This window comes from Pelecanus crispus, chromosome W, assembly GCF_030463565.1.
Source record: "Pelecanus crispus isolate bPelCri1 chromosome W, bPelCri1.pri, whole genome shotgun sequence".
Taxonomy (NCBI): domain Eukaryota; kingdom Metazoa; phylum Chordata; class Aves; order Pelecaniformes; family Pelecanidae; genus Pelecanus; species Pelecanus crispus.
The window spans coordinates 12226516-12252054 of NC_134675.1; the positions used below are offsets into that span (position 1 = coordinate 12226516).

At 52.5% G+C, this 25539-nt stretch overlaps 1 protein-coding gene across 1 annotated transcript; it reads left to right on the top strand.

The window, feature by feature from the left end:
* The first annotated feature begins 548 nt into the window (after window positions 1–548).
* On the top strand, window positions 549–23399 carry LOC142596435 (non-lysosomal glucosylceramidase-like). Its single transcript, XM_075725532.1, is given in 18 exon segments — window positions 549–670; window positions 2402–2493; window positions 2713–2828; window positions 2958–2981; window positions 5568–5762; window positions 7015–7254; window positions 7686–7792; window positions 9186–9338; window positions 9622–9684; window positions 10405–10464; window positions 10578–10637; window positions 10639–10757; window positions 11129–11228; window positions 11869–11978; window positions 22379–22488; window positions 22675–22816; window positions 23164–23284; window positions 23366–23399. Coding segments are annotated over 18 exon segments (1968 nt in total).
* The last annotated feature ends 2140 nt before the right edge of the window (window positions 23400–25539 follow it).

Here is a 25539-nt window from a genome sequence, read left to right on the forward strand (position 1 = left end):
GCCAGGCCTGGCAGAGGACTTTTAGCCACAAAGAGCTAAATGCCAAGCCAGAAGTGACATGCAGAGCAGCACTCTGAGGCATCTCCAGTGATAACTTGATCATCAAGGAAGTGGGAGGATTCAAAACCAACAAATATCTGCAACCTGGGCTCAGCTGCCCCTGCCCACAGCACCACCTAGCTCCTCAAAGCTCTGAAGCTCAACACTCCCCAGGGTAGGCAGGGTGCAGACATGCTCCCTCCCCACAGCATGGTCCCCCTCAAGAACATCAACTTCTGGTCACATCAAACCAGAGAAGGACACTTCCGGGACAAGATGAGGCAGCGCCACAGCTGTAAAGATACCTCTCTGGGCTGCACCACTCCTCCCACAGCTCTCCAGGAGACAAAAATAAGGCCACATCTACTGCCCTGCTCTGAGACCGGGCCATTCTCAGTATCTGTCACAAACTCCTGGGGTAACTACAACTGCACCAGCAGCACTGGGTTCAGGGCTGAACCCCCAGTTCAGCTGGGAAAGCGGGGAGATCCCACTGGAAAACAAGCACAATGGCCATGTGCTGCTTACAGAAGATGACTCCTGCTGAGCAGAACGGGCAGCCCGGGCCCTGCACAGAGAGCACAAGCACCAGCCTGGTGTCCACCCTCTGCTCGTTCTTGGGGAACCCTGGGCCTGGCGCATGCCTGCCATTTCTCCCCTCCTGTCTGCCAGCCAGCTTCTTTGGGGCACCCCCTGCCCTCACCCACCTGCTCAGGCAGTGGTTGAACTCAGGCTCTGGGCAGCCCTCCCCATCTCCTCTGCAGGCCACCCCATAGGCGTAAGGCTCTTGTACCTGAAACACTATTAAACTTGACACTCTCCCTGCCCATGGTGTTCATTATTTTCTCCTCATGATGCAAGGGATCTGCTGAAGGGTATAGGGGAGGTGAAGGTGTCATTTTGTCCCCTCTCTGTACAGCCACAAGAATTGGTTGCATCCAACATGAATAACAGTCTTGCATTTTGGACTCCACTATGACCTCAGCCAATCCACAGGGTATTTCCCCATGGCATTACGGACACCTTTCAGTTTCCAAAACCCTTATCTATTTTTATTTCAATAGTGGTCTCGTTAATATAGCCAGTGTCTGATTCCTCTGGTGTTTTCTAACATCACAATCTGATTTGTAAGCACTGACACCAGAGTTTTAGGTGGCACAGGGATTTTTTGTGGCACATGGGTATCTCTTGATGTGACACATCAGAGCTATGAAACGTCTAGACAAACCAGAGAAAAAGGTGTGCTGCATTCGTTTCAGCTGACTAATTATGCACTATTTGACCTTTTGTATGTGCTGGCCGCCTTCACGCAAACACGCGTTGGGTACTCTACCTTTACCTCTTGTCGTGGTTTAGCCCCAGCCAGCAACTAAGCACCACGCAGCCGCTCGCTCACCCCCCCTGCCCCGATGGGATGGGGGAGAGAATTGGAGGAGTAAGAGTGAGAAACACTCCTGGGTTGAGATAAGAACAGTTTAATAATTGAAATAAAGTAAAATAGTAATGATAATAATAACATTATAATAATGATAATAATAATAATATACAAAGCAAGTGATGCACAATGCAATTGCTCACCACCCGCCGACCGATACCCAGACAGTTCCCGAGCAGCAATCGCTGCTCCCCGGCCAACCCCCCCCCCAGTTTATATACTGAGCATGACGCCATATGGTATGGAATAGCCCTTTGGGCAGTTTGGATCAACTATTCTGGCTGTGCCCCCTCCCAGGTTCTTGTGCACCTGGCAGAGCATGGGAAGCTGAAAAGTCCTTGACTAGCATAAGCAGTACTTAGCAACAACTAAAACATCAGTGTGTTATCAGCATTCTTCTCCTACTAAATCCAAAACACAGTACTATGCCTGCTACTAGGAAAAAAATTAACTCTATCCCAGCCGAAACCAGGACATGGGGATGTGGAGATGGAAGAGCAAGGCTCACATCCCCGGAGCAGTGTATGGCTTCTCTGAGCTTGTGACTCTGCTCTGAGACCTTCCTTAGCAGGACGTGCCCTACCAGGCATGGTGGTGGTCCTTGTGTGTGTTGCCGCTTCTCAGTGGGGTGGCTGGGAAAGCTCCCCGCATGAGCTGGGAGCCCTGCTCTCAGGTATTGGAGTGCTCTGTTTTCATGTTGTGCCCTTGCAGGCAGCCCTGGGCTGCCTGAGCTCTGCCCGTTTGTGTCTGCTGACTGATACACACTGCAGATGGATGGCAGGGGATGTCACCCCATGCACCCTGGGACACAGGTCCCCATTGTACATCTCTACAAGAGGGGCAGCTGCAATGTGTGCCAGTCACATCTTCCTGTGCAGCGATGCCAGCTTCTGTCTTCTTTCATACCTCTTCTTCCCTTGCTTGCAGATACTTCAGATGGTGGTACAAGATGACCCAAGTAGAGAAGAAATCTGCGTTCATTGACCTCTTATGTGCTGTTCCTCTACAGCAGATCTATGGTCAGCCTCCAGTTTGGGCACTGGGGTGGTGTGGGAGGCAATGCCAGCATGTGCTGGGTGGGCAGGGATTCACGTGGGGCTATCAAGGTGCTAGTGGGTCAAGTCGCTTCTGGGGTATGGGCAGTGCAGAGGGGCCCCTGGAGCTGCACTGGGGGGGTCGTTGGGCCAGACCCCACTGCAGGGAGGAACCAGGGTGCTAATTTCAGGTGTTTCTGCCAGGGTGCCTGCTGGGTGGGATCAGGAGAGGCACCATCACCTGTGGCTGGCAGGGCGAGTTCTGCCGCTGGCAGCTGAATCCTGGCATTTATCACTACGAAACAGTCATTGCTGACCAGGTAGGTGCAGTAGGGCTTGGATGGTGTGGGGTCTGCGAGGGGTGTGAGAGACACTGCAGCAGCCTGGCCAGTTGAGGCATCTGTTCTTGGGCTCATCTCATCCCCTCCATGTGCTCCTCTCCTCTCCAGTTCATGGTGTGCCTGCGTGTCGTGGTTTAACCCCAGCCAGCAACTAGGCACCACACAGCCGCTCGCTCAGTCCCCCCACAATGGGATGGGGGAGAGAATCAGGGAAAAAAAAAAAGCAAAACCTGTGGGTTGAGATAAAGGCAGTTTAATAGGTAAAGCAAAAGCCGCACACACAAGCAAAGCAAAACAAGGAATTCATTCACTACTTCCCATGGCAGGCAGGTGTTCAGCCATCTCCAGGAAAGCAGGGCTCCATCATACATAACGGTTACTTGGGAAGAAAACACCATCACTCCAAATGTCCCCGCCTTCCTCCTTCTTCCCCCAGCTTTATATGCTGAGCATGACATCATATGGTGTGGAATATCCCCTTGGTCAGTTGGGGTCAGCTGTCCCAGCTGTGTCCCCTCCCAACTTCTTGTGCATCCCCAACCTACTCACTGGTGGGGTGGTGTGAGAAGCAGAGAAGGCCTTGACTCTGTGTAAGCACTGCTCAACAATAACTAAAACATCCCTGAATTATCAACACTGTTTCCAGTACAAATCCAAAACATAGCCCCATACTAGCTACTATGAAGAAAATTAACTCTATCCCAGTCAAAACCAGCACATTCTCCACCCCTTATTCCATACTATTTATGTCATACTCAGGTCCCACACTATCCAATACATCCTCATTACCCACCAACCCCCTTCTCATCCTTTGATATAATACACAGATATTATTCCCTTAGTCTATGGACCACCCCTGTGAAATGTCCATAAAATGTCTGTTGAGTTCATTTAGTCCATGACTTTGGGCTCCATCTGTTATGGTGGTCACTCCGGACAGGAGAGATGGTGTGTTGCATGGAGTTATTGGGCACCAAAGCCAGCTCAGGTCAGGTCACTGCTGCACTTGCACTGCTTCTTGTAAGGCTTCTCCTCCATTGGTTCAGGTGGTTCCTGCTATAGTAATTCCTATAACATGCAACTCAAATCCCAGGTTACAACAATTTAAAGGTATTTCCATTACAGTCTCCACCCCGGTCCCTTTGGACCAGACCATAGGGTTTAACATTGCAATGAACTCCTCCCCTTGCCCCTGCTCTGGCTTGGACTTATCCACAGACTGCATCCCTTAAGGGTGTACCTGCTCCAAGTAGAGCCTTATCTATGAGCCACAGTCTCTGCAGGGGTATACCTGCTGTGGCATAGACTCATCCACAGCCAGTTGCTTTGAGGTGCACCTGTTCCAGTGTGGCCTTCTCCATGGGTCACAATGCCTTCAGAGATATACCTGCTCCAGCGTGGCCTTACCCGCAGCCACAGTCCCTTCAGGAGTAAACCTGCTCCAACATGGCCTTACCCATGGCTGCATTCCCTCCAGGGGTGTACCTGCTCTGTCATGGGCTTATCCATGGCCACACGCTTTGAGGTGCTCCAGCATGACTTCATGCACAGCCACTGATGTTTCAAGGTGTACCTGCTGCAGCATGGACTTATCCACAGCCACAGATGCTTTGAGGTGTACCTTCTCCAGCATGGATTTATGCTTGGGCCACAATCCCTTCAGAGGTATACCTGCTGTGGCACAAACATAAACACGGCCACAGACGCTTTGAGATGTACCTGCTCTGGCGTTGGCTTATCCACGGCCACAGATGCTTTGGGGTGTCCTGCTCCCATGTGGACTCATCCACAGGTCACAGTCCTTTTGACTCGAGTTCACACTGGAGTTCCAGCCTGTCCAGTACAGCAGCACAGAAACAGCAGCAATGCCCTGGCCATCTGCCAGCCCAGGTGCATTGCCATTGCTGTTATCAAAACGTTCCCAGGCACAGCAGAGTAAGATGCTAAGCAGTACAGCAAGCAGCAAAAGCAAAAAGCAGCCACTAATGAGCACTAAACTCTAATATACAGTAAGGCAAGCAAGCCCCATGGCATGCACAGGAGCCTGCCAATTAATACTTAAACAGGAATAACAGCTATAAATTCAATCTGGCACATTCCAATCATGGTTTAGCCCCTGTTGGCAACCAAGCACCACACAGCTGCTCGCTCACCCTCCCCCCCGGTGGGATGGGGGAGAGAATCAGAAGGGCAAAAGTAAGAAAACTCATGGGTTGAGATAAGAACAGTTTAATAATTGAAATAATAATAATAATAGTAATAAAAATTGTAATGAAAAGGAGAACGAGAGAAACACAACCCAGGAAAAAAAAAAGTGATGCAACCCCTCACCACCTGCCAACTGACGCCCAGCCAGTCCCCAAGCAGTGATCGCTGCCCCCCAGCCAACTCCCCCCCCAGTTTATATACTGAGCATGATGTCATATGGTATGGAATACCCCTTTGGTCAGTTTGGATCAACTATTCTGGCTGTGCCCCCTCCCAGTTTCTTGTGCACCTGGCAGAGCATGGGAAGCTGAAAAGTCCTTGACTAGCATAAGCAGTACTTAGCAACAACTAAAACATCAGTGTGTTATCAGCATTATTCTCATCCTAAATCCAAAACACAGCACTATGCCAGCTACTAGGAAGAAAATTAACTCTATCCCAGCCAAAACCAGGACACTGTTGTTACCTTGAACCCTTTGTGCCCCATGTTGGGCGCCAAAATATCGCAAGGGGCAGATGGTTTACCAGCAGGTCCTGTATGTGGAGAGACCCAGTGCTCTGCAGGGCTGGAACTGGGGCTACTGTGGCCACTGTTCCTTCTACCGCACCCTGTACCCCCATGCCTGGATGGTCTATGAGCTCCCAGAGCAAAATGTGGTGCTCACTTGCTGCCAGGTCTCTCCTGTAATCCCCCATGACTATAAGGTAAGGAGGTGATGGCCCCGTGCTCACTGCAGCCTGTCCCATGGGAGTGCTGGGCTATACTGGGCTGCGGCAGCATGGCTCTTATGGAGCAGGTTGGCAGGGACTTTGCAGAGCTGCCTGCATGGGAAGGGGAAAGGATTGGCATGGCAGAGATGGGGCTGTCCTGTGAGATGCTCAGTGCATCCTTTTTGGGCAGCAGAGGCTCGGAGCTGTCAAGCTTTTGACCCTTGAGCATTGCTCATGCATCCAGGGATGCTGCAGTAGAGGAGTTCCTTATCTTGTTGCCTGAAGATGACCAGGCTTGCTGCCTTGTTAATGTTCTTTCCCAGCCTGGTCTTTTCTGTCCCAAGACCCTGTCCCTAGTGCCAGCTGCCACCCAGGTGTGTAACAGCAAGACCTTGGAAGGCTTTGCCCCTCCTGGGGTGGTCGGTGCTGGGAGGAGTAATCCCTTTTTCCCTGTGCTTAGCTCTGGCAGCTGCTCCTTTCCTCTCTGACCTGTGCTCTGACACTTTGTCCTGCTTGTTCCCTGCCTTTGGTTTTGTCCTGTGGCCATCCCAGCTCCTGCCTACCTGGAATGGCAGGTCCAGAGCTGTGGCCTTACTGCCCGAAGGATCTGGTGTTAATGTTTTAGGAAACCCTCAGCCTGTACTTGTGGGTTGGTTTGTCAGATGGATGGTCCTGAGAGTGTTTTAGCTGGCTCTTGTGTGCCATCCCCAAGGGAAGAGCTGCTTATTAGCTGGGCTTTCCCAACATTTCCCCCGTCTCCGCTCAGCAATGCTCCCAGGCAAGAGGAACCCCCACAGCAATGCAGAAGGTCGGGGATGGCAGCAAGGGATGCCTTGCTGCTCCTGCATGCTGCTCCTGCTCACTCCCAGCCCCGGGTGGGAGTGGCAGGCTGCACTGCCAACACACCTGACCTTCCTCTTACAGGCTCACATGCTTTGCTGGGGTAGCAGCTTGTTGAGCAGATGGGTGGTGAGACACCCGCCTGAGCCTTAAATGCTGCTTTCCATCTGTGTATTGCCTGGTGTGGGGGTTTGCTAGCCCAGGGCTCATGATCTGAATTTTGTATTGCCTGCCCCAAAAAATCCTCTGCTCCCACTGCTGCTCCCCAGCTTGGCAGTAGACTCTGAGATCAAGTTGTTCCTGGTGCTCTTGTTCTCGCTGCATCCCACATGGTCTGAGAAGTGATGCTCCTGACTGCTAACTGCAGAGCACCAGTCCTATACATGGTGTTATCTGTCTCTGCCAGGACTCTAGCCTGCCGGTGGGAGTGTTCATCTGGGAGGTGGAGAATGGGAGGGACAAGGATGTGGACATCTCCATCATATTCAGCCTGCAGAACGGCATGGGAACGAAGGGGGACAGGACCGGATGGCATTGGAATGAGCCCTTCGCCTTCAAGAAGGAAGGCGAGTGGGTTGCTGGAGTCCTGCTGCACCACCGCATGCATGTCAACCCCTTCACCCTTGCCATCTCTGCCTGGGAGAAGGTAAAGGGCTGGCACTGGTGCTGTGGCTCCTGCTGTGGGGGGGAAGCTGGTAAAGGATGAGTGTGCAATGGGTCAGCACCGGTCCCCGGCACTTGCCTGACTGCTGGGGCAGGAGCGGGGATGTGAATTCCCCAAGGGCACCCTCTTTGGGGGTGGGTGCCAGGAGCGAAGCTGTGGGTGAAGCTTGCAGGACGGCAGGCAAATAGGTTTGGAGTTAGCATTGCTGGGCAGCATGTGGGGAGTGAGTTTGGGGTCCCAGGATTGTTGGGGGGGGGTCACTGCCCCCCCCTTGCACCTGCCCCTCAAAAGTACCAGCCCCTGGTGTGGTCTGGGGGGGATCTGCTCTCCTCCCACCCTGCAGAGACGTGCGGGTGCTCACATTGCCGGCTCCTTCAGAGGAGCCCTTTTGGTGACACTCTTCCCCTCCCCAGGCTGGTGTGGGAGTCACCCACCTTACTGCATTCAGTCCCATGGGATCCGGTAGAGAGGTGTGACAGGACCTCCTGCAGGATGGCAGGCTGGATTCCCCTGCCAGTGAGTATCTCTGTCCTCTGTGGAACAGGGGAGCACATGGCTATGCTGATGGTGGGACATGGGGCACCAGCCTTCACAAGCCAAGCAAGGGCGGGTTTCCCTTCCTCTGGCTGCCTCCAGGCAGTTGCAGGAAGTTCTCAGTGATGCTGTGGCTCTTTCCCAGCTTTAGCCTGTGTCTGAATTTCCCATTGCTTGTCACACTGTCCTTGCTGTGGTTCTCCAAAAGCTGTTGGCACCACTTCGGGGCTGTTCTCGGAGATATTAATTGCATGCGCCAGTATCTTGTTAGTATGCAACCCTGCACAGACTGAGTTGAGATTTCTGCTGAATAGCCAGGATGATGCCCAGCCACCTTCCCTAAGTTCCTGTCGCCAGATCCACGAGCTGGGCCCTGTCAGATTTCTTCTAGCAGGCATTTAGCAGTCCTTGGGGTTTGGTGCTACTATCATTTGCTGTCCTCTTGTTACTATGTGGGTTTCCTGAAGGTCTCTCAAATTCCCTTGATACTTCTGCATCATCCTCTGTTGTCTGCTCACTCCCTTGGCAGAAGCCTTGAAGCAGGGTGGCAACTCCCAGCCCTTGCTGCTAACCTGTTATCATGACAAGATGACCATTTGCCTAATGTCTCTGCCAGCTTTTGAACAAGGATGATGCTGACAAACTAGTGGCGCTGGCACTGGGCCTCTGCAAGATTTCTTGAAGCTTAAATTATGTAAAGCATTTACCTAAATATTTCTGGAAAACTGTTTCCTGCCTGCTTGTCAGCAGATGCACTCAGAGCTCTCCAGGCTGTTGGGATGTGGTTTTCCTTCATGCATGCCAGGCATTATCATAGTCAGGATCTGTGCTTCTGTTAAAATTGTTGCTTTAATGAGTTTACCTGGTACACATGTCAGAACCAGCATGTAATTATCCAGCTGCCTCAGGGCTTTTCTTAAATACGGGCACAGTTCAAGCACCCTGCAAAAAGGTGGAAGTGATGACTGTCACTAGAAAGTCACAGTGTCTCTGAGTGCAGCACAGTTACAAAGTCATGGGGTGCTCTGTCCCTCTCACTCGTGCCTGGTAGCTTTTCCTGCCTGATTTGTTCCTCTGCTTTGATGACTTATTTTTTTAACCCCTCTGCCCATGGCAGGTATTTTTTCCTGCTTGCAAACAGCAGTTACTTGCATGCAATAATGTCATCTCTTAACACCCTGGGGATGTGCCCTCCAGGTTGCAAGGGGGCTGGGGCATTCCTGAATAGCCTCATCCCCCTTGGGGCGTGTGGGAGCATCAGTGTCCTCCCCAACCCCATCTGTCGCCCACCCCTCCCCCCCCCAGTCCTGTCCTGTCCTGTCCCATCCCCCCCCCAAGGCTTAACGGGGTCACTTGTGAATATTTTTTTTCCTGGAAAGTAAAAGTAGCCCAATGGAGAAGGGCAAGGTGACAGCGGCAGCGGTATGTGCCAGCTGCAGGGTGCCTGCCCAGGGGCACAGGATACTGGAGCTGGCCCTGGCTTGGGACATGCCCCGTGTTCATTTTGGCTCCAAGGAGAAGCTGCACCTCAGGTGGGTGGGTTGTCTGTACTGAGGCTTGGCTCATGTCCCTGAAGCTCCCTTCTCCCTGCCTCTGGGCTTGATTGCTGCCTGGGGAGCCTTGTGCCACCCACTTCCTGTGGCCATGGCCCTGCCAGCTCATGGAGTGGACCTTCTCCCCAGCCCCTGCTCCTCAACACCCCTGCACTAGCAGTTACTTTATTCTGGTGTTCATCATAGTCCAGCCCCTCTCCCATGGCTGGGTGGGCTTCCCAGCCTGAGCCCACAGCGTACCCACCAAACCCCTGCTTGGCAGGTGGTACACCCGCTTCTTTGGCAGCAGAGGCGATGCCGCTCCTGCCCTGTCGCATCATGCCCTGACTCACTGTTTTAGAGTGGTTTCGAGGATTCCCAGGGAAAGAATGGCATGCACACACAGACTATCTAGCAGCACAAAAGACTTTATTAACTACACTACAAGCGTCCAGCAAAGCAATAGTCTTACCGACCCGAGGACTGTGAGGAAGATGGTCCATCCGTACAGTCTTGTGCCGTCTTGTGCTGCGAGCTCAGCCCAGCGGTCGGTAGGTACCAGCTTTACATGGGCGTCCCCACGGAGGCAACGGTGACCTCGCCGTACACCTGCCCACCCCTCTTCAGGAAATCCCGGTATTTATATGGCAGGGGAAATGGGTTTCAACACACGTGGCCAGCGAGTGCCGAAAACACACCTCGGTCGCAACAAAGGGAGCCTATGGCGCGTGCGCCCACTGGCCAGGCACGCTGCACGCGACATAGTCATCCCATCTATTGGTTCATGGGCTTTGTTCACGTGGCATATTACCATAATCCAGCAGTCACATATCATCTATGCTCAAGCCAATAACAGGATGCTTGCAAAGCAAGCAAAATCATGAGCTGTGCCTTATATCTTCACAGCTGCACATCCTCCCTAACATTTCTCAGATTTTTATCTCTATGGTCAGCATTTCAAACAATAAATTATCTGTCTCTTGTGCTAACTGCATTCCTTGGCTATCTACTTCTCACCCAGTGTCCATCCATGGACCAAAATTCCATCTTTTAACCCTTCCGTACACACTCACTATGAAGAGTGGGAGAGGAAGATCGAAGCGTGGCAGAAGCCCACCCTGGAGAAACAGATAAGGGTAGATGGGAGCACCTTCTCGGTGGCCTCCTGCGGTTGTCTGGGGGGGTCAAGGCAGGAGCATCACCACCTTGGCCACTGTGATTGAGTTTCCCTCTTGCCCGCAGCCAGCTGCCTTCCTGGTACAAGTTGTCCCTCTTCAATGAGCTGTACTTTGTGATGGACCATCTGGGTGGAGCTGCCCCTGGACTGCTGCGCTGAGGACCTGCAGGGGCCAGTGGGGGCTGGCCTCTCCCACCTCCTCCCCATCTTGCAGGAGTACGGAAGGTTTGCTTATTTGGAAGGTAACTTGCAGGGACGTGATGGATGGTCCCAACTCAACCCTCCCTGTTGCTGTCACCAGGTGGTTTTTAACCTGCCATGGGGATGCTTTTCAACCTGCCATGGGGATGCTTCTCACACCCTGATGGGTAGGGAGCAGTGCTGTTCCCAGCAAAACCCCTTGCAGGACCAAGCCCTGTAGGGTACTGCATAAGGTCTTCTCCAGACCCCTGGGTGCTATACATAGAGAATAAAAACCACTTCTAACGGGAGCCCCTGCCTGTGCCAGGAAAGGGCCCAGCCTCTCAGGCTGTGCGGGAGGGAGGACCTGCTCCTCCTTTTACCCTCCCTGTGGCAGGTCTCCCATCCCTCACAGTCTCCCTGGTCCTTCCAGGCCAGGAGTACCAGATGTACACCTACGATGTCCACTTCTATGCCTCCTTCACTCTTGTCATGCTGTGGCCCAAGCTGCAGATCAGCCTGCAGTATGACATTGATGAGTGACCCAGGAGACCTTGGCTTGACGCTTGCTGATGTCTTGACCTAGGGAAGAGATGGAGGATTTGGGACAGTGTATGCCATAGAAATCTGTGCCATGGAGCCAGCATCCCCCTCCAGCTCCTCTGCTGGGCCCAGGACTTGCAAGCCCCCAATGTTGTTGCCTCTCAGCATCTCTCTGTCCAGCACTGGGATGCCTTCTTGCCACATGGGGGGGTGCGCAGCTGGCTCTGCCTGCACTGGAGGAGTCCCTTGTCATACCAGCTCTCTCTATGCCCCTTGCAGAGGAGAAGCATAGAGCTGTTTGCAGACCTTGATGCTTTAGGTGGGCTTGGAGGCTGCTCAGTGGTGGCCCGGCCAGCTGTGGAGCACAGCCTTTTGCTGGGCAGTGGGAGGGCTGGGTGCTGCCACCACCTTGCTTAAGGAGGTGGTGACAATTGCATGTCCCCTGCTGAGGGGAGACTGGGAGCAGCCTGGTGTCCCCTCAGCCCTTTGCAGAAGGCTGTGATCTTGCAGTCAGAGCCCCAAAGGGGAGCCTGGTGTGCCAGTCCTGGTGACCCTGCCCGTGCCTGTGCTTGGGGCTTGCTGCTGCAGTGCCTGCTGCCTTTCTAACATCCCTCGCTCTGTGCCCTCTCCAGCCATCACAGTGGTGAATGAGGACGTCCGGCCCCAGCAGTACTTGATGTGTGGTCAGACAGCCCAGGTGAAGCTGAAGAACATGGTGCCACATGATATTGGGGACCCAGGTGAGGGGTCTGGCCTGGCCTGTTGGGGGGCAGAGGGGGTGCAGGGCTGCTCACACAACTTTCTTAGGGTAGCTAATTCTCCATCTGTGGGAAAGGTATGGTGTGTGGAATATGGTGGTGTGGGGGTGTTTTGGGTTTTTTTTTCTGGGAATGAAAGGCTTGGATGGTTTGGGGTGGTGATGGTAGCATAGACCACACTGCATGGAGCTTGCACAAGGGAGATGGAGGGAAGCTGAGTAGTAGCAAGAAGGCTGCTCTCACTAGAGATGGCACAGGGTGCAATATGTTATTTTAGTGCTGCTTGATCACAGCACCCTTAGAACCTTGCTGTGAGAGAGACCTCTCTCCTGCAGTCAGCAGGCTTGGTAAGGTGGAAGCTGGCCTGCAGGACAAAAAAATGTGCATATGTGTGAGGGCATTGGCATGTGGATGCTGTAGTTGACCCTCTGTTGTGTGACACTGCGAATGCAAACTGACTCTGCCCCAAGGCACTGGCTGCGGGAGAGCCTGTGGCAGGTACAATACACAGGGGAGCCCTGGCTCCCCAGCTGGTGGCAATCAGAGCCCAAGCACCAGGTCCTGGTCTGGTACCGTGGCAAACTTCCTTGCTGGTGCTGGGCAATGGAGCAGATTTTAGGGGATGAATCACTTTAAGTTCTTAACAAACTCTTGTCCAGCTGTCTGTCCTTCTTCTTGCATGTCTTCTCTGCCATGGGGGGGCTGTTGCTCCCCCTTTTCCTCCTGGGCTGGGACTGAGGGCTGGGGATGCATGGGGAGGGGAGCATTTCTTCGCTCCCTGAGGGAGTGTTCTAGCAGTCGTCCTGGATGCGGTCCCCTCCCCAGACCAGCCAGCATTGTCCTCCTGCAGCAGAGCCCACAGCTGGCGTAGAGGGACCAAGATGGGTGGAGGATGTCAGCCCAAGCACCAGCTGGGTAGCTGGGCTGCCTGCCTCCATTTGTCTTGTGTAGGCAGCCACTGGGGATGGTGACGTCCCGATACAGCCGGTGAGGGACAAAAGCAGGTGCTGAAGCCAGCACAGCTTCTGACCAGGCTGGGTTTTATTGCTGTGACCCGTGTCCTGGTTTCAGCTGGGATAGAGTTAATTTTCTTCCTAATAGCTGGCACAGTGCTGTGTTTTGGATTTAGTATGAGAAGAATGCTGATAACACACTGATGTTTTAGTTGTTGCTAAGTACTGCTTATGCTAGTCAAGGACTTTTCAGCTTCCTATGCTCTGCCAGGTGCACAAGAAACTGGGAGGGGGCACAGCCAGGATAGCTGATCCAAACTGACCAAAGGGCTATTCCATACGATATGACATCATGCTTGGTATATAAACTGGGGGGGGAGTTGGCTGGGGGGCAGCGATCGCTGCTCGGGAACTGTCTGGGTATCGGTTGGCAGGTGGTGAGCAATTGCACTGTGCATCACTTGCTCTGTATATTATTATTACTATTATTATTATATTGTTATTATTACTACTACTCCTCCTCTTTTACTTTATTTTATTTCAATTATTAAACTGTTCTTATCTCAACCCAGGAGTGTTTCTCACTCTTACTCCTCCGATTCTCTCCCCCATCCCATTGGGGCAGGGGGAGTGAGCGAGTGGCTGCGTGGTGCTTAGTTGCTGGCTGGGGCTAAACCACGACATTGCTCCTTGACCCCAGGCACTAGGCTGCCTGCAGACTTTCTTTCAAAGGCTGAGGTATTCAGTCTCTATCAAGGGATATTTTTGCTCTTTCCTTTTCTTTTGACTGTGTATTGGGTTTGCGTGGCAAGGTTTCAGTAGCAGGGGGGGTGCTACGGGGTGGCTTCTGTGAGAAGCTGCTAGAAGCTTCCCCTGTGTCCGACAGAACCAATGCCAGCCAGCTCCAAGGCAGACCCTCCACTGGCCAAGGCCAAGCCAATCAGCGACAGTGGTAGCCCCTCTGGGATAACATATTTAAGAAGGGTGAAAAAAACCCAATTGAACACAAACTGCAGCTGGAGTGAGGAGTGAGAATATGTGAGAGGAACCACTATGCAGACACCAAGGCCAGTGAAGAAGGAGGGGGAGGAGGTGCTCCAGGCACCGGAACAGAGATTCCCCTGCAGCCTGTGGTGCAGACCATGGTGAAGCAGATTGTCCCCCTGCAGCCCATGGAGGTTAACGGTGGAGCAGATATCCACCTGCAGCCCGTGGAGGACCCCACACTGTAGCAGGTGGATGTGCCCAAAGGAGGCTGTGACCCCATGGGAAGCCCATGCTGGAGCAGGCTCCTGGCAGGACCTGTGGACCCATGGAGAGAGAGAGAGGAACCCACGCTGGAGCAGGTTTGCTGGCAGGACTTGTGACCCTGTGGGGGACCCATGCTGGAGCAGTCTGCTCCTGAAGGACTGCACCCCGTGGAAGGGACCCATGCTGGAGCAGTTTGTGAAGAACTGCAGCCCGTGGGAAGGACCCACATTGGAGAAGTTGGTGGAGGACTGTCTCCTGTGGGATGGACCCCATGCTGGAGCAGGGGAAGAGTGTGAGGAGTCCTCCCCTTGAGGAGCAAGGAGCGGCAGAAACAACGTGTGATGAACTGACTGCAACCCCCATTCCCCATCCCCCTGCGCCGCTCGGGGGGAGGAGGTAGAGAAAACAGGGAGTGAAGTTGAGCCCGGAAAGAAGGGAGGAGTGGGGGGAAGGTGTTTTAAGATTTGGTTTTATTTCCCATTACCCTACTCAGTTTTGATTGGCAATAAATTAAACTGATTTTCCCCAAGTTGAGTCTGTTTTGCCCGTGACAGTAATTGCTGAGTGATCTCCCTGTCCTTATCGCGACCCACGAGCTTTTTCATTATATTTTCTCTCCCCTGTCCAGTTGAGAAGGGGAGTGATAAAGAGGCTTTGGTGGGCACTTGGCATCCAGCTAGAGTCAACCCACCACAGACTGTATCACATCAATAAAACTTGTACCTGCTAGGCTTGGTTTTGGCAATTTGGGAGGACAATATTTGGTTACAGATATGATTTTTCTCTAATATTTGCCTGTATTACCATTTTTTCAAAGCTGATTCAGTCCCAGCTTGAGTTTAATTATTTATTAACCCATTTTTGACCCCTCACATACACAGGCTTAAGCCACAGTCTTGTCAACTTTTAACTTCTTCAGCACTTTCTGGTTTGTACTTCTTCCCTGCTGTTGTGGTTTAACCCAGTAGGCAGCTAAACACCACACAGCCGTTTGCTCCCTCCCCCCGCACAGTGGGATGGAAGAGTGTGGAGTAATTGCTGGAGGTGACTTAGACATTAAACTTAGATTTACGATTTTAGGAAAGGCACAGCATTGAAGAAGCTTTCCGGGTGGAATGCAGCTGGTATGCAAGGAATCCATTCCACAGAAAGTTCCCTAGGCCTGCAACCTTAGATGTCGGCAACACCAGGGGAGCCTGGTGCACTGGCTCTAAGAGGAGCTGCCCACAGGGTGGAGCAGTGTGGAGACACCACGGCCAAGCTCTGCGATAAGGGAACTCGAAGGTACCATGGCACCGATAAGCTGCATATTTGTTACCCTGGGCCAACAGACTGTCATGTTTTTGACAAAATGCTGTCCTTTTGGTAAACTTTGCTCATTATAATATCATTATAATACCGAAACACACCTCCATCCCAGAAACTACCCGCCTCTAAGGTGTGACCCCTCCTCACTGAGCCTGCGCTTTGAATTTTTCGTGGCCTATACCTTTAAAGCAAAGCAAGAAAGTTTTACACGAATCATAATAAAGTATGTATGACTAGAGTCACTCAAGCTCCACCTGAAAGGTAAAAAATAGTATAAATTAGCCTAAGAGAGAGGGGATGTTAGGGAAGATACCATCGCGTGCTACTCTGACTTCTGGGATCAGTCGACGGGCTGAGCCTCTCTTCCCCCCCATTGGGACGCCTTTGGGTAAGAATCTAACACTTGGTTGTACCAAGTGCCTCCCCGGGAAATTTAGAAACCTCTATAGAGTCGCTTTTATGTCTTTTGATGCATCCGTGTTATCCAAAGCTTTGGTATTTGCATGTGCCTTGCAGTCAGTGAATTTATCACCAGTAATCCAAAGAACCTGTGTGTCTGTTGCTTTAATAAATTGCTTTGATTCATTGGTCTAGCCGTGATAGTTGTCACTGAACGCGACCAGACACTTTAAGTGTGGCCGTGGTAGTTCATGCAGCACGACTAGATGAAAGGTGCCTACGTTATTTGTGCATCCGTAATCGTGATAGTTCAGTGCACTGAACGCGACTGGACTTATAACGATAAATTGGGTAACTTCCAAAGCCCTCTTGACGCAACAGGGAGAGAATCGGGAAAAAAAAAAGTAAAATTCGTGGGTTGAGATAAAGGCAGTTTAATAGGACAGCAGAGGAAGAGAAAATAATGATAATAATAATAATAATATACAAAATAAGTGATGCACAATGCAATTGCTCACCACCCACTGACCGATACCCAGCCAGTTCCCGAGCAATGATCCCAGCCTCCTGGCAAACTCCCCCCATTTTATATAATGAGCATGATGTCAATTTGTATGGTTTGGTTTTGGGCCCCTCACTACAAGACAGACATTGAGGTGCTGGAGCCTGTCCAAAGAAGGGCAACAAAGCTGGTGAAGGGTCTGGAGAACAAGTCTTATGAGGAGTGGCTGAGGGAACTGGGGTTGTTTAGCCTAGAGAAGCGGAGGCTGAGGGGAGACCTTATAGCTCTCTACAACTACCTGAAAGGAGGTTGTAGTGAGGTGGGTGTTGGTCTCTTCTCCCAAGTAGTTAGCGATAGGATGAGAGGAAATGGGCTCAAGCTGCACCAGGGGAGGTTTAGGTTGGATATTAGGAAAAATTTCTTCATGGAAAGGGTAGTCAAGCATTGGAACAGGCTGCCCAGAGAGGTGGTGGAGTCACCATCCCTGGAAGTGTTCAGAAAACGGGTAGATGTGGCACTTAGGGACATGGTTTAGTGGACATGGTGGTGTTGGGTTGATGGTTGGACTGATGATCTTAGAGGTCCTTTCCAACCTTAATGATTCCTAATTTTGCCTTCATTAAAAATAATCCAGCCACCAAGCCAGGAAACAGGAAATTGATTGTTACTCTGCCCTTGACTGGTTTCGTGTTGGGCTTGGTAGTGTTGGTTTAATGGTTGGACTAGATGATCTTAAAGGTCTTTGCTAACCTAAACGATTCTATGTTTCTATATTAGCTTAATAGTCACTGGTTGCACTGTTGATTCATTTGCTCTCAGAGTTGTTGTGCTTGTTCTCAGAGTTGTGCTATGTAACACCTTACTTGCCGTATGCACTCCCTGTGGTGCTGTTTATCACCTCTGGGAGCTGGATTAAAGTTATCGCTTTGCTGTACTGTGTAAGACTGGCATATGGTATAATAAAATTATCGGTCATGAGATTGTACTCAGTACTGCTGTCATTCCCATGCTTCGGGAGCCATTTCTCAGAAACTATTAATAATTACACTTCTTACCTCTTCTCCTTGGAGAACCGATCTATGGGGGAGACAGAGGGGGACACTTCCTCCTGCTCCTTCACTATCCCTTTCTCCTTCAGGCTAGTTAGAACAGCTCTTGAGAATTTTGAATATCCTTGGGATGTTCAAACCAACATCCTCCTACTGCTATGTCTCCTGAATGTAGTTCAGGTCTTGTTTAGGGTTAAACAACTATTTAAGAATATCATCCAGAGAACAACCCCCGTGACAGAAACTGTGGTCACTCCAACCCCTGCAACAGGCACTGAGGCCACTCCAACCCTGGTGAAAGGCACTGCAGCTACTCAAACCCCCGCAACAGGCAATACGGTTACTCACAACCCCGCGACACGCAATGCAGCTACTCAAACCTCGGCGACAGGCACCACAATGACTCTAACCCTAGTGACAAACGCTGCAGATACTCTAACTCCAGCAACAGGCATTGCGGCTAAACTAGAGAACCAACCCGTGCCGGTATGAGTCGCCCCTATACACAAGAAGAAATACACAAGAAGATTGGATCGTTTAGTAAGGGACGAAGATGAACCAGGGCCATCACGGGAACAGGAGGAGGAAGAGGCAGAACCCATAAATGAGATGGTAACCGCCCGATCCCTATCCCTTAGTGAGCTGCAAGATATGCGAAAAGATTTCAGTCGTCGTCCAGGCGAGCACATCATCACCTGGCTGCTCTGATGCTGGGATAATGGGGCCAGTAGCCTGGAATTAGAGGGTAAGGAAGCCAAGCAGCTGGGATCCCTTTCTAGGGAAGGGGGCATTGACAAAGCAATTGGAAAAGGGGCAAAAACGCTCAGCCTCTGGAGGCGACTCCTGTCAGGTGTGACAGAAAGGTATCCCTTCAAGGAAGATGTTATATGTCACCCAGGCAAGTGGACCACCATGGAGAGAGGTATCCAGTACCTGAGGGAATTAGGCATGCTGGAGGTGATTTATGGAGACCTGGACAACGAGCAGTTACCCAAAGATCCAGATGAAGTCAGGTGCACACAACCCATGTGGCGGAAGGTGGTACGGAGCACACCATCATCACATGCAAACTCATTTGGCAGTAATGACATGGAAAGACGCACAGGAACAGATGGTGGATGAACTGACTGGCCAACTCTGGCAATACAAAGAAAGTCTCTCTTCCTCCCTATGGGCCTGTGTCTCGGCTGTGGAAAGACTGTCCAAAAAACTGTCCTGTGAGTTCCAGCAACTCAGAGAGGATCTGTCCTACTTCCCACCTGTACAGACCAGTATCTCAGCCATTAGGAGTAAGAGTCCCTCTACCCAAGACAGAGGATATAGTGATTACACACCACGGGCCACCCTGTGGTTTTACCTGCATGACCATGGAGAGGACATGAGGAAGTGAGATGGGAAATCTACCTCGACCCTAGAGGCACGGATACGTGAGTTGCAAGGAAAAACAGTCACACAAGGGGGTTCTTCCAGGAAAATTACAGCTCCAGTTCCCAGTGAGCAGTTCCCCAGACAGAGTGAAAGGGCTGATCTTCCCCCTGATCTCAATAAAGGGACTTCTGATTCATATTTACAAGAAGTGAGTAAAAAATACTATGACCAGGACTAGAGGAGCCCTGCCTCCAGACAGGTGGAGGAAAGGGACAACCAGGTTTACTGGACTGTGGGGATTCGATGGCCTGGCACATCAGACCCACAGGAGCAGAAGGCTCTAGTGGACACCAGTGCACAGCGTACCCTAATGCCATCAAGCTATACAGGGGCAGAACCCATCTGTATTTCTGGAGTGACAGGGGGATCCCAACAGCTAACTGTATTGGAGGCTGAAGTGAGCCTAACCGGGAATGAGTGGCAGAAGCACCCCATTGTGACTGGCCCAGAGGCTCCATGCATCCTTGGCATAGATTACCTCAGGAGAGGGTATTTCAAGGACCCAAAAGGATACCAGTGGGCTTTTGGTATAGCTGCCTTGGAGACGGAGGAAATTAAACAGCTGTCCACCTTGCCCGGCCTCTCGGAGGACCCTTCTATTGTGGGGTTGCTGAGGGTTGAAGAACAACAGCTTAGTTGCTGTCTAGGGTTAAACCACAACAGCCTGTCTCAGGGAAGGTAGGGTGCAATTCCAGTAGTCTATCTCTCAGACTCCCTGATACTCCTCAACCTACTCACCTCCTCCCGGAGCTCTCTCACAGGTGTGCTCACTACTGCCATCTGCTACTGGCATAAGAGTAGGGCACACCGTGCAGCCTGACACCTGGGTGGCAGCATGTTCCCACCTCAGCTCTGTCTGGGAAGCCTCGCCAGTTGTGGCAGATGCAGAGCTTAGAGAGGCCACGGCTTTCTGCCCGGTGGATACCTTTGCTCCGTGGTCAAGCTGGCAGAGCTTCAGCGTCCTTCCTGCGCGCCCAAACTCCCGCACCACGCCCTGCTTGCTCCGCCCGGTCACCGCACTCCTAGTCATTAGCATTCCCTAGGGGCTTCTTTTATACGTATGGGGGGCTTGGCCGCCATTGCTCCTGGCCCCGCCCAGGTCTACCAAAACCTTGCCATCCAAACCCAATACATTCATTAGGAAAGAAAGCAAACAAACATGTCAAACAAGGGCTCAATGCCCTTTGCGTGGACTCATCTAACACGTGAACTCACTAATTCATCACTTCAGCAACTCAGAAAGTTTCTAACTCACAAGTTCCCTAATCCCTAACTCACAGCTCCTAACTTGGGTGCCTGTGAGCACCTCAGGCAGGAGCCATGCAGGCAGGGAGAGGCACGAAGGGCTTCAACGGGGGGGTGCTGTCTGGGGGCTGCAAGGCTGCCGGGGGAGGAGACCGTCGGATGGGGCAGGTATTTTGGGGTAGCGAGCACACAGTGTCCTGGGCAAGTGTCAGGGCCTGTCCACCATCCTCATCCTCTTGCAGGGTGCCCCTGCCTGCCCTTCCCCAGCCTTCCTCACCCTCTGCTCCTCTCCCTCCTTTCCTGCTGGGCTCCAGGGCTGCTCTCAGCCCCCCCAGCTCCTAGGGAATGCACGGACTAGAGCCTGTCCAGGCTATGCCTTTATCGGCCAAGCCACAACTGGCTGAGGTATCTGGTGGTTCAGCTTTTGATCAAAAGCCACCCCTGCATCCTCATCCTCACCCCCCCCTGCAACCTCATCCCTGCACCCTCATCCTCACCCCTGCACCTTCATCCTCATCCCCACATCCTCATCCTCACCACTGCACCCTCATCCTCACCCCTGCATCCTCAGAGCTCATTCTCATGCTCACCCTCCCCAAATGCCCGCTGTGGCTGTCACCAGCAGCATGAGTGGGTCCCTGCCTCAGTGCTTCCCTTGCAAACTGCTTCTCCAAACGGTCTGTGAGGTTAAAGCCTCGGGAGCCCAGTGGGAGCGGGAGGATGAGGCTGGGAGCCTTGGCAGGGGAGCCCACGGGGGATGTGGGGCCACCGAGAACCATGTGGGACCAGGGAGTAAAACTTCATTTCTGTCCTTTCATCACCCCCATGGCTGGGTGTGTCTTTTGGGGTCTCCTAAAAAGGCAGCCCACAGGATAGGAGACGATGTAAGCAGTCTGCTTGCTTAATTGTGGAACAGAAACAGAAAGCAAAACCACAGGGTTTACAGGAAGCCAGCACCTACAGTGCCATCACCACTGCCCTGCCTCAAGCTGCACTTGTCAGGTGCCCCAAACATCCCCCATCCTGGCCCCACTTCCCATATGGCCCTGTCCTTGATCCTTCAGCAGCTGTCCTGCTCCCCTGCAGGAACAGCCCACACTGGCCTGATCCTGCCCTGACATTCACTGACCTTTTGCTCTCACCTGGTAAGTATGTACTGGGGCTCCCCACCTCCGGCCTGCAACGCCCTGGGATTTTCCTATTGCTGTTGGGGCAGGTTCGCTTCTTTCATCTGCCAAATCCCTGGAGATGCTGCAGAACACCACATGTTCCCGCACACATACCCTTGCCCTGCCCTTCAAGGCAGCCCTGGCTGCGGCCACGGCGGGGAGCCAGGTAGAAGCGGGGACACATGTGGGAGTGCCTGCTGTGGGTGGCTGCTAGGGGACGCACGTAGGAAACTCAGCCCTGGGGGAGGCTACCCTAGGAGGGCACATGTGGGAGCTGCAGTGCTTGGGGGGGAGGGACACGCATGGAGGACCCACCCACGGGGGGAGTCCCGGGCAGGAGGAGGACCCTCTGCTCCAGGGGGAATGCTGATGCTGATGGGAGCTCCTGCCGAGGGGGGTGCTCCGAGGGGGAGGGATGCTCCGGGGTTGTCTGTGTCCCCGGGAGGGATGTGCATGGGGATCCCTTCCCTGGTGCAGGGGGGCATGCATGTGGGGACCCCTGCCCCGGGGTACATGCAGGGGAATTGGGGCAGGGATAACCTGGGGACCCTGCCCCAGTGGGGTGGCTTGCCTCTGCCCAGGGAGGTGAGGTGTGGGAGGGGACAGGGAGTGCTTGGAGCAGGAGCTGGAGCCTTGCAGGTGGGCTGCTGCAGGGAACCGGCTGTGCCACCTCCTTGGCCACGCAGGAGCCTACCATGGACCTGAGGGCTCTGCCCGTCCCAGTGGGCTCTCCACTCGTACCATGCACTGGTGCTGGGCACAGCACACGTCCCCACAGGCACAGGCAGACATGTCCTGGGGTCACACAGCTCACCTGGCAGGGCTGGAGCAGGGGTCCTGCCTGTGTTCCTGCCTGTCTGGGACTCCTGCCTTTAGCTTTTCCTCTTCACCTCTCCCCTTCTGCTTGGCTTACTCCAGCCTTTGGCCCTCCTGATGTGGCTGAGATGGCATCGACTTTATAAATCATGTCTCTTAAAAACGAGTGCCTGAGCACTCACAGGGCTCTGGAGAAACCCTGCTGTGCCGCTGCCTGCAGCTTGCCCCTGTGTTTCATTTCTTTTCCAAGCTCCTCTGCCAGGCAGCCAAGATCCCCGGGGGGTGGGAAAGGCTGGTGTGAAGGAGGCAAAGGCGACCAACACCAAGTGGTGGCCGGGCCGCAAGAAGAAATGCCCTGCAAGGAACAGCAAGGTGAGTGCCGGCACCCTGTGGGCATCGGGGGGGCGCAGGCAGGGGGCTCAGCCCGCAGGGCAGGGGTAGGCGCTGTGTGCAGGCAGCCTCTGGGGACATGCCCGCCTGTTCCCTGGCAGTGCAACCTGACCGACTGGTGGGAGAATGAGCTGGGCTCCAGAATGCACGTCTGTGGTTGAGAGCCAGGGCAACTTCTCTGTCGAGTACCACATCACCATGTCGAGCTCCCAGAAACCCATCGGGCCATCCCCCCTCGTCAGCTCCCAGCACTTGGATGAGGACGGGCAGTGCACCTTCGGCTTCACTGTCAACTGGAAGAAGTTTTCTGGTCAGTAGCTGCAGTGGTGGCCGTGCCTGGATGGGGCAGGGGATGGGAAGAGGAGCTTAGGCAGGTCCCAGCACCCACCCCACATCCCTCTGTCCCCTCCTCTCCTATCCCCAGTCTGTCCTTCCCCGACCTCTCCCCGCTCTGGCTGGTATCTGCAGACAGCAGGAGACCTCCTGAAACACTCTTCAGGCACTGAAAGTTGCTTTGACAGCATCTCTGCCACAGAGCGTTTCCCTGCAAACATTGAGACCCACCCAGGCTCCGTGAGCATTAAACCCGCTGGTGCTTGTGGAGCCCCAAAAGCAGCCGGGACCCTGCTGGGATGCTAATGGCCACCACTCCCCCAGACTCCACAGCCGTCTTTGTGAGCCAGTGCTTTGCTGGGGCTGGTGGGGAGGAGGTCCTGCAGACCACCCGGCTGCTGCAGGAGAAGGTCGACTTCCTGCCCAGCAACTGGAAAGCCACCAGGTGAGCCACGGGACCTCTGGCCCGGCTGGAATGCATGCCCCTCTGCCAGCCAGGCACTGTTGGGCTTCTGCTTCCCCGCAGGACTTGCTGCAACGCCTTCACTCAGATGGGCTGAAGGGAGGAAGGAGAAGCCTCTTGCCTTCCATTTAGCATTTATCGCTCTCACAACCCAGTGGAAAGCAGAGCAATCGCCAGCTCCAACTGGGCTTGGGGAACTGGGGGACCCCTCAGCAGCATCAGTGTGTACCAGCATCAGGGCTGTTACCAGCTCTGGAGGAAGATGCCCCCAAAAAACAAATACAATTAAAGTTTTTTCTTTAAACCCAACCTTGTGCAGTCTGTGGATATGTCCCAGGGAAGCTGGGCTAAAGCACTGCAGTGGGTGCGGGGCAAAGCTCTCACCCTGTTACTCCGGGAAGAGACTGGCCCTGAGAAAGCCCCTTTTGCAGCCCAAAGGGGCTTTGCAGCCACTGCAGATCACTGCAGGTTGACAAAGAGAGAAGGGCAACCAGTGTGGGTAAGGTAAGGACCAGGAAAAGTCTTTGGGAAGCCAGCATGGAGGAGAAGATGGTCTCTACACAGGCACACTTGCTGTCTGGTTTCTCCTGCCAGGTGTTCCTTCTGCCCCAAGAAAGTCTGACTTTATTTTCAGTACAGATTAGCCGCTACTGCCAAACAAAGTGGCTCCAGCTCAGGACATGGTGTCAGGCTCCAGCCAACCCTAATTCCTACTGGGGAGGATGGATTCCCATCCCTCTGGAGGATCCCGCTCCCAAAGAGGCTCCCTCCTTCTGCCAGGCAGGAGCGCTGCATCTGAGAGGCGAGGGGGTGACAGGGATGGTGCATCCCCAAAGTGACCCTCCGACCCTGTGGGTCAGCACTGGCTCTGCTCCTGCTTGGTGTTGGGCGAGTGTCACGAATGCAGGTCTGTGAATCCTGCTGATTATGTCAATTCACTATGAATGAGTGACTTTACACAGTTTGATTTAGTAACAGTTAGAATTTACTTATAGCAAATCACAGAATTTGATTATAATATTTTCAATAGCACTCAATCATCAATGATTAATAAAGTGATTAGACAAAATTGATCAAAACAGTGACTTAGTTACAGATTCCAAGATGGCAAGGTTCACTTACTACATAGAAGCACATAAAAAACAATTAAATCACAATGAGTTGAAATGATTCATAAAAGGATTGCGTATATATGGAATAAAGGCAAGGGGGGGGCCTCCCATTGAGTCACAAGGTTTAGACTAGACCCCCTTGCTTTCTAAACTCCTTCTCAGAGAGGAGCCTAGGTGTGGCTAGGTCTAGTCTTAGTCTCAGACTTGGTCAACGGTTTATATGGATAAGGATAATGTATATATATGCATATATGTATATCTAGTACATAGGAAAAGTATATAAAGGAAATTTGGATTATATGAGAGAGAGAGAAATTGTATGTAGGGGATACGGAAGCCCTCCCGTTGAGTCACGAGGTTCAGAATGGACCCCCTTGCTTTCTAAACTCCTTCTCAGAGAGGAGCCTAGGTGCGTCTGGGCCCACTCTTAGTCTCAGACTTGGTCAACGGTTTAGGAGAGTAATGCTATAAGGATAATACAGCAATATAAAACTCCTTTTAAAATTAAATCATACATCTACAAACTACTTAAATTGACTCATGCATGCACACTTACAACTATAAATGCATATATGAAAATAGTATACCTGTTAAAAATTCCCCTCGAGTTTAGCGAAATACTCGCGTCTAATGCCTTGGCATTTCTCAACGGGTGGGAGTAGAGTTGTGAGAAGTGAAGAATATCAGCAGCCCAGGCTCCATTGTCGATCTCCAGCAATGGAGTTCTGGCAGCAGCAGACTTTCAGAGTCTGCTAGTTTTCGCTGACTCTGAGAGACCTTTCGATCAGAGGGAGGTGCTGGTGCGGCCCGCGGCAGTCCAGGAAAGCTCAAAGGGCCTCACTTAGGACTGCCGTTTATAGGATTGTGAGATGATTGACTTGAATCATCAGTAAATTTCCATCCGAGCCACAATTCGGGTCGGCTTGTTGTTGGAATTCCAGCAGCGATGATACCACCCTGTTTCAAGGCTGTCTGGGGTAGCTGTTTGTTCTCGTTCCCCTCGTTAGCCGTAATATGAATGTTGATAAGGACAGGGTCGCTCTCTGCTCCAGCCATGTAGGAGTTTCTGGTACAATTAAGGGGCGCTTAACTGACCAACTCGCTACACAAAAGCTGCGGCCTGGA